The following is a 9,405-nucleotide window of genomic DNA, read 5'->3' as shown; positions in this document are numbered from 1 at the left end:
GGTGCCTCGGCCTCGGGAATTCGCCCCCCCCGAGCAAGCCGTTTTTCAAGGTGTGGCCGTTTGCATTCATTAGCTCGCACAGGGGATTATGGCATGAGCTTACAGTATGACACCTAAACGAGTTCTTCGTTCCGCTGCACGTAATACCCTGATGTGGCTAGAAGGCAGTTGGAGGTCTTTAATGCTTTTCCATAGCGAGATGTTTTTCCTTAGGAAACTGGACAGTACAGTTAAAATAGCTGTCTGGCCAGTGGGACAAACGAGTAGAAGGCCCGAAGTTAAATTCCTGCAATTCTGTGAGTGGTGGCAGTTAAGAGATGAGAAACTGTAAGTTAGTACCTCTCAAAAAACGATAGTCTGCACTAAAAAGTCAACAGTTATCAGTTATGTTTTGTAGGCTGTCCTGTACAAGAGTTTAGCTCGGAAGCAACTCTAGTTAAACTTCCTTTTCTTCCTCAAGAAAGAGCTGAGGGAATCATGGAATAATTTGGGGAACACCCTGGGTAAACTGGAAGTATAGGCAATGAGAGGGGGGACTGGGATAGACCTGTAGCGCTATGTAAAGGTGCCCGAGGAGACCCATGTAGGTGTACGTATCTAGCGAGGAAAGGAGGACACGGACTTTCTGCAGTATAGATTTGGCTGAATTAGTTCTGCTGCTTACAGAACAAATTTTCTGCTGCCAGAGAACACCTGGATCCTTATGGTAGCAAAATAATTACAATTTGGGCAGGTCTGAAAGCATTGCCTAAGTCCTTTAGAAGAAAGGAGACTTTCTTTTGTGATTATTGGGGGGAAAAAAGCATGTTTGAGAACATGATGGCCTGTGATCCTACCCAGCCTGCAGACATTCACACGTGAAAAGTATTAAAGCATGTTGCCGTAGACTAATTTAGGATTACTTGCTGCGGCTACTATGAATGAAATCTGTTCCTTTAGTATCACGTGACAGGACGTAGGCTTCACTAATAATTTTAACTTTAAAATACTGAAGTCATGAAACTAAGGCTTCCAAACACAATTTATTTCTAAAGACTTACTAATATGAAGCTCAAAGTAGAATGTTTCTTACTATTAATGTATTCTACCTGCTTGCGCTTACTCCTTCCTCCCCCCCCATCCTGCTGTGGGCTCCAGAACAGCTTCTGTAATGGTTGGCCTCAGCGGGGCTGGCCGTGTCTTTTGTTGTGCAGTCGTTCTTGTTAGGGCCCGTTAAGAATTCTTATTTCATGTTCAGTGAAACAGGTGCATCTCTGATTCACATCACAGCTTCTAAAGAAGTTGCTTCTCAGTTGTCCTGAATGGTTTCTATCCTTCCCAAGCTTTGCATGAGGCAAGATCATTGTGAGTACGTACGCCTTTCCCTAGTATACTAGGAAATGAGAAAGTAAAGCTGCTGGACTCTTTACAGCTAGAAAGCAACAGAGAAGTCTAGGCTAGAAGTTTTCTCTTGGAAAGTGTGCCTAAACTTGAGGTCGGTCAAGCACTTTGATTATCATGCAAAGGGTGTAGGTTTAGGAATCAGAGGGAATTGATTCTCCTTCTCTGGAGCAATGATCTCTCTTCAGAAGGTTGAGGGGAATTTACTGGCAGTAAGAAGATTTATGGAACCTCTGTAAATTTCCATGTAGTGTGAGGCAGGCTTATGTAATGGTCGCTTCCTGCCAGTTTGCTTCTACATAAGAAATTCAAGGAACAAAGCAGAGAAATCACTCGCAGTAAATGACCTTCCAAGGTATCATTTGTGCTACAGAGTGCTGTTGGACAACTCTCAGAAGCTACTGAGAAAAAAGAAAAGGCTAAAGAAGTGTTACTGCAATGCTAGGGTTGCTAAGAAGTACAGTTAAAGAAACTTGAAGTTTTAGTTGCAGATACCTGTGCTATTTGCTTTTCCTTTCTATAAATGTACTGTGCTGATTCCATTGCTGGTTTTTTTACTGAGATATTTTGTCAGGACAGAATTCTTTTCATTCTCCAAACATTTAGTCTTTGGGCTGAACAAGCAAATTAGCAACATTCTGATTAACTGACAATAATTTGTGATTCCTCAAAAACAGAATTTGAGTTTTGGTAATTGATATGTAAGGAATTTATTTGGGAACTGTAGTTACTTAGGCCAAGTCCTTGCACTTCAACTTACAAAAGATCCTCATGATTTTCTATCTGTTGATAACTGTTTGCTTTCTCTCTCTCCCTTTTTCTGGGGACTTGATTAATTTCTCCTGGCTTCATTAATTTCCTTTTATGCGGCTGTGAAACTGAAGTTAAATCCATGGGTATGTATTTAAGGCGAGAGGGCTTTTCTTATTCAGATGTTCCCAGGTATTAACTGAAACCTCATTTGGACATAGATAAGCTTGATAATAGTTCTGGGCACCAGATGATAAAGACAAGGTACAAAAGGAATAAACAGATATTGTTGCCTGTGACTCCCTTCCCTGCCAGCACAGAGCTGCCTCACCAGTCAGTGAGAACTGGGGGAGAAAGACAAGAGTTCCCTCAGGTTTGCTTACCGGCTCTTGTCTGCGAGGTCAAATGAGTCAGTGGCTCAGTCTAGCAGGGAGAACTCAAATTTAACGCTCATCCCGTTTGAGGGGTCCTAGCAAAGATTTTCAGTTTTAACAGGAAAATGATGAGTTTGTCTCCCAGGATGTCTGGGTCCCCTGGCTTATCTTGATACGGTGGTTCTTCAGATCTTCATTCCTGTCGGGCGATCAAAGACTCTGTGCCAAAATCTTAAAGAAAATAATGACTACGTGATTGAGGAGCCCTGACTCAAGAAAATCCAAGGTCTCTGTTCAAAGTACTCCTTAATGCCACTTAACTCAGAGGAGATGCTGACTGCGGCTTGCTTTACTTGGTACTTCATCCTCTTTTTGTTCAGAGCCTGAAAACAGAGAGCAGTTTGCGCAGGCTTTCCACTCTGCTTTCCATGTTGTGGAAAGCAGCTGTGGAAGGAGGAGGAGGAGGACTTGGAAGAATCCCCTTGGCAGTGTGAGGCTAGCTGTTGGCACGGAGACTGACTGAGGAGTGACATCCCTGTGTCACCCCTCCTTCGGGTGCCCAGGGCAGGAAGGAACAGTAGGAGGTAGAAGGGAACAGAGAAGCTAAGACAAAGGTTGGGGTCTGCCAGAGCTGTAAGGGGATCCCCCAGAGGGGAGGAGATGCAGAAGACAATAGAGGCAGTTAAGTGGCTTCACCCTCTTGGGTTTGGTAATATGGTGGTTGCCATAGAAGCTGAATTTTTTTAGAGTAAGATTTATAGTACTTTTTCTACTGTGTGAATTTATTCCTAGATATTTTTAAAGCTTTTCTTTTTTTTTTTAAATCCCTTCATTAAAAAAATTTCCCTTGTGCAAAAATGAAACAAAAGCAAAAGTTGGTTTTTCAGATTATGTCATTTAAAAAGCAAGTTTCCCGTGCTTATTTAGAGGGCCTGAACTGTTTGATTAGACTTCTATCATTGCATTGCTGTCAGTTGTTAGAAAGTGATGCAAGTACTTTCTGTTTTAGGAACAGCCATCTTGCATCACGCTGTATCAAGGTTCAGAGCGACATTGCCTCAGGGCTGTCACAGCTGGGAAATGGTGCTTTCTAAAAGTCACTCTAAATTTGTGTGAAAGTTACACTAATTCTGTGCGTATCGGTACCATCTTCTGTCAGAGATGTCATGTATGTATGAAGAATAAATCACGCTCGTTCACCAATTTAAGCAGAACTCCCATTCTTCAAATGACTTCAAAGCATGCACGTGGGAAGTGACTTGGCCAACATACAGTGGCTAATGTTGAAGGGGATTGAGGAAGTCTTATTTCTAAGCCTCTGCTTTAATTGCTAGGTTTTACATTACCTCTGTTCATTGCTGACATGATAAAAATGTAAATTAAAAAACCTCAAACCCTAGTTTTCAGTTTCTCTTATTTTCAGCTTCTTCCATCTATTCTGCAGTGTAGAGATCATTAGCTTGATATTTCCAGTCAACAGTTCTTAATACGAACTTATATGAATATGATTAATATGGCCTATCTTATACAGATGCCCATTCTGTCTAAATCAGGATAGATATAACTAAAAAATAACTTACCTGCAGCAGATTTCCTCTTTGGGGTTATCTGGTTCTATGCAGGTAGGGTCTCATTTTCCTGCATCGCCTTGGCTTCTCGCTAAATGAATGGCATTTAAAAAAAACTGGTTTAAGTCATTAATACATCCTCCATGTAAATACATGGGGAGAGAGAGAGAGAAATGTCCTGCTTTATGTATGTCATCTGCCATCTTAGAAAAACCTTACACAAGTTCATGGTAGTTCTTATATTGTCTTACTTTTTAGTGCACGTTTCTGCTGAATCCTCAACTTGCTTAGAAATCTGCTTCTATTATGAAGATATGTTTTCCCGGTATTATATTATGAAATTTAATTACATTAAGTACCAAAAGTACGTGCTTAGCCTGAATGTGTGGAAAAAGACATTATTATTATCAATCATGGCCTCTATTTTCATGAACCTTGTAAAGGTTAATCTTTCTCTTTAAGGCGTAAGTTAATTTGTGGTGTTTACACTAACTCCAAAATGTGTGTGTGGTTCCCCCCTCCCAGTTTTTGATGATGAAGAAGAAAGCAAGTTGTCTTATACAGAAATTTATCAGGAGTACCAAGCTCTGGTGAGTGTTATTCACTATTTGTGGTAGATTTCTAAGAAATATAACTTAAAATGTTAAAGTAGTATTTAGATGATTGTGTTATCATTGATATTGCCTGTTATAAGTGTTGTTTAGAAATCCTTTGAGTCATAGTTGTCATATGCATTTTTGTGCTTAAACACCAGATACGTAGAAAAACTAACACAGTCACATCTCTTATGCTGTCTTACATATTTGTCATTAAAATCAATATATCTGCTAGCTAAAATGCTGTACTTATAAGCTTGATAATGTTCATATTTTCTGTCAAGTTAAAATGCCAAACAGCACGATGTCTGAGAACGTGTGTAACTTGTATTTTGTTCACTAATGAGTCTGGTAAATCTTTTGAATTAACTTTCAATTATCAGAAAAAACTACAGGGGATTTTTGGAGCATGCTTAAAATACTTATAAACCAATGCATGCAGATTTCTAAATTTTTTTTTTTTTTGTAACAAGGCTTGGTAATACTTGATGTTAAAAAGCATCAACTGAATACATACAGACCAACATCCATTTTTGCTGTGACCCTGAAGGGTTTCAGGCACACAGGCTGGCAAAAAGCCTTTTACCTACAGGGCAAAAAATGATGAGGAATACTACCCAGCAGTCTGGGGGAAAGGTAGAGAAGTGAGATTCTTGGAAATTGGAGAGGCTAAATTAAGAAGTAATCAAATTTGGCAATAAAAATGCTTATTTTGAACAGTTCATGGAAATAAATAAAGCCTGAGCCATCAGAAAAATCAGTTATACTACTGCAATGCTTTTCCTTTGAGTTTAAAAAAATACAATGTCAGCAGAAAAGAACTTGCAATTATGAAAAAATTTCATATGATTCTTAGGGAAAAACCTCTTAGTAAGGCTTATACTTTCTTACAGGTTGAGAAATTATTAGAAGACTATCTTAAAGAAGTTGGAATTAATGAAGAGAAATTTCAAGAAGCTTTTTCATCTCCTCTTGCAAAGACACACACTTCACAGGTAAATTTTCCTTTGTTTAAGAATATATAGATTTAATTTTTAGCTTTATCTTTTCACTAATATAGCAGGGTGGAGATGAAACTTTGAAAAGCTTTCTTGTTAGAACTGTAATTTTCTAAAACATAACGTGTTTGTTTATATTACGAACTTTGACCAGAAAAATGCATGTCTTGAAAATAATGACAGATGTTTGTGTGGTGTCAGACACCTTTTGAGATTCATCTTCTATGTTTTGTATTTTCTAAAACAAACCTCTAAGCTTAGGGTGTTTCTGCCACCTTTATTTGCATATTTGTCAGCTTCATGTTGGTCTTCAGTCCGTTTACAGTAGCAGACAAAGATTAAAACAATAGACATATTCCATAAAATAAAAGATGTTTTCCTCTGATTTTATAATAAACCAGTAAAATCTGTAAGACAAACATTGGCCTTGAGAAGACAAGGCCATGGTTAGGCAGCCCTTCACCTGCTCAAAGATATCTTTCAGAATTGTCTCAGGTATATTGGGTAGAGGAGCGGGAGCTTCTGCTGCCAGTTTAAATTGGGCTTTGTTGACATATCTCCTCCTAGATGTTCTTCAGAGCGCACATTCCTCACTCAAGCTTATGCATTTGTTCAGGAAGTCGAATGAATTGCAGTTGCAAACTTACACTGGGAAACCCTCCAGGTTTTGTGATAGTATTATTGTAGATGTTGATCTAAAGGCATAAACCATCAAATTCTTTTCTTGATTACTAGCTCAACTTGTATGGCTGGAAAAATAGACAGGAGAATTAAATATAATTATTAAAAACATGCTCCACAGAATTTAAATCTTAATATGATGTCAAGCAGACCGAGATGGTAATGATTTCTCTAGGGTTTTTAATTTTGTGCATACCTTCCCTCCCACAGGCCATTTTGCAAACAGTGTTGGCAGCAGAAGATTTTAGACTATTTAAAAAAATGATGGTACAGAAAAATATTGAAATGCAATTGCAAGCTCTTAGAATCATTAAAGAAAGAAATGGTAAGAAGTGGTAAACGTGGGGTTTCACTTCTCTTCAGCTTTTTAGTGTTCTTTTGATGACTACGTAATCCATTCATAAATGAGTATCGAATACTGGTTCCATTCCAGTTCAAGTTAATGGAAAACATTCAGTTGATTTTACTGGGACTAGGATTTCAATACTTAGTCCTTGGCTTGTATTCTCAGTGACAGCTGTCTATATTCCTTTTTGAATTAACAGATCTTTCAGTTCTGCTTGTCTAAATTTTTCTGTGAAACTTGACTTGTTTTTTTGTTAAAGAATTTTGGTGATAATTTTGAGCATTAAAGCAATTGTATCAGTTCATCAACAATGACAATATTGGTAGTTTGAATTATGCTACTTGCATAGCACTGATGCTGTACTATCTGCTGTGCTTACTTTGCCATTCACACTGTACAGTTGCATATGAAAAATCCATATAGAAAGCAGAAGTTAGGGCCTTTATCACGCTAATACATGTGTGCTTTTAAAGAAGAGAGAATAATTTGCTGCTCTCTTGATGTTTCTGAAAGGCTTTTCATCTACCCACTCCTTTCTTCCATGCCTTTAGTTTTATCATTTTGTTTCGCCTTCTTACGGCATGCATGTTTTTTCAGAGAATAATTTTTAAATTTCAAATTTCACATAACAGCTAAATTGGAAAATGGTTCAATTAGCCATGGATGAATTGCAGTCTATAGGAAATGCCATATAACGGCCAATGCAGACTATGGCTTATGCTTTGCCCTTAGATGTCAACACTTTCATAGTTCAGAAACCTTTGCCTTTTTGCTACTAGCAACTTGATGCCCAGGATCTAGAATCTTTCTGGAGACAGTTACAGAGGGGAAGAATTAGATGGGTGTTTGGGGTTTTGTTTGTTTGTTTGTTTTTCCTCCTCTCTGCCTGAAGAATGATGCCAAATGGAGCACAAAATAATTTTCTTTAGAGTAATGCATAAATTTTGTCATGGTTTTTTATAGGTGTGTTGCCCGACTGTTTGACAGAGGGTTCTGATGTATTCAGTGAAATTGAGCAAGAAGAAATGAAAATACTGAGGGAGGTTCTAAGGTAAAAAAATGAATCAGTCCTACTTTGTACATTATTTTAAAATAAAAAATAAAGGTATGTAGGACCTAATTCTTCCAGCCTTTTCCAGGAAACTGCCTTCATCTGACAGATGACAGGAATGTTCTTGTCAAAATCCTACCTAAGAGAAAATGAACGGTGCTAGACAGTGGGTGTGATCAGGAATATTTAAAGACTGAGAGATAACTGCTCCGCCACGATGAACTGTCTTGGTGATGCATGGAATGATGTGCAACTTTAACAGCCCCATCATTTCCATTCTCCCCTGAATCTCCAGGTAGACCTAAAGTTAGACCTGGGTTAGATGTCTCTGGTTAATAGGAGCACACTAGCTGTAATCCATTCAGGGAACACCCTAAACCTTAAAGCCTTGGAAAGGCAAATTCTGCTTTTGCAGTAGGCTTTATTCCTTTCCACAGCTTCCTCCTTAGTTGCGTTCAATGACTGTTGCTATGATCTAAGATGATGTGTGGGGACTGATACGACTTCTGTAGATACTCCTCCGCTCCCAGTTCACATTATATATAAACATAATCTTAAACAAATAATAGCAGATTAATCCATTCACGTTGTATTAAATTATGCTATTTTCCCTCTGTATTCTGGAAATACTTCCCTTCCTGTCTTTAAACGAGCAAATGAAACAAGGGATAGATAAGCCCTGGAAATTCTTACACAATTATTTTTGCACAGGAAAAGATAGATTGAGGACAGTGGGTTCTGTCTGTTTATCATAATTATTTATTTCTATTAAGAGTGCGTTTTCATTTAAGTCATGGAAGTATTTTGGATACTAACAAATTCATATTATCTTGTAATTGTTTTGATAGCCCTCAAATATTTAAGCAATGCTAAATTTACCTAAAAGTCACTAATACTAAGGAAGTTTTGAGTATTTACTTGTGTTTTGTGTTACAGAAAATCTAAGGAAGAATATGAAATAGAGCAAGAAAGAAAGAGGACTGAAGAAGTGAGTATCTTACCTTTCCAGATGAGTTACGTTGATGATTAAGAACTACTCTGATATTCCTGTCCTGGGTGTCGACTGTATCACTTTAAGGCAATGTGTACCATCCTAAGCAAACAAAAGGTCTGTCAGGAAGGTCTTACTGACGCTTCTTTTTGAAAGGTCTGTTCTGTTGTTTTTCTTGATGGTATCATTGACGCTAGTGCTATACATGATACCATTAACCATCAGCCATCTGGTGGAGCTCATACGATAAGCTCTTCAGTATCTGAATTCTAAAATCCTGGTAACGGATGTCAACCTTTCAAATCCAGAGAACATCTGAATTACTAATATTGTCAAGATCAAAGAGACTTCAAAGTATAAGCTTCTTAGAGATTACAGCATTCATAATCCTTCAGGAATTTTAAGGATCACTTCATAGACACTATAGTTGTGTCTTTTTCATTAAGTCTGCACAATACTGCCTGAACCTAATCACCAGGAACCAGAAATCCTCTCCAAATTAGACCATCACTTGGTCTCTGTCCTGGTTCCAGCTGGGATAGAGTTAATTTCCTTCCTAGTAGCTGGTGCAGCGCTGTGTTTTGGATTTAGTACCAGAACAATGTTGATAACCGATGTTTTAGTTGTTGCTGAGCAGTGCTTACACTAGTCAAGGACTTCCCAGCTCCTC

At 38.2% G+C, this 9,405-nt stretch overlaps 1 protein-coding gene across 1 annotated transcript in view; it reads left to right on the top strand.

Annotated features, from left to right (window-relative positions):
- Window positions 1–4,602: 4,602 nt before the first annotated feature.
- Window positions 4,603–9,405, top strand: part of CFAP36 (cilia and flagella associated protein 36) — a gene marked incomplete at its 5' end in the record, with an annotated part of 15,062 nt that continues 10,259 nt past the window's right edge. Inside the window, 5 exons of the mRNA XM_009319590.1 lie at window positions 4,603–4,662; window positions 5,562–5,663; window positions 6,558–6,672; window positions 7,657–7,744; window positions 8,681–8,732. Of these exons, the coding sequence (XP_009317865.1) occupies window positions 4,603–4,662; window positions 5,562–5,663; window positions 6,558–6,672; window positions 7,657–7,744; window positions 8,681–8,732 (417 nt within the window). The remainder of the gene's footprint in view (window positions 4,663–5,561; window positions 5,664–6,557; window positions 6,673–7,656; window positions 7,745–8,680; window positions 8,733–9,405) is intronic.

This window comes from Pygoscelis adeliae, unplaced genomic scaffold (genome assembly GCF_000699105.1).
Source record: "Pygoscelis adeliae isolate BGI_AS28 unplaced genomic scaffold, ASM69910v1 Scaffold122, whole genome shotgun sequence".
In the NCBI taxonomy this organism is placed as follows: Eukaryota; Metazoa; Chordata; class Aves; order Sphenisciformes; family Spheniscidae; genus Pygoscelis; species Pygoscelis adeliae.
Note: the sequence above shows the minus strand (reverse complement) of the source record. Positions and strands in the feature narration are given on the sequence as shown.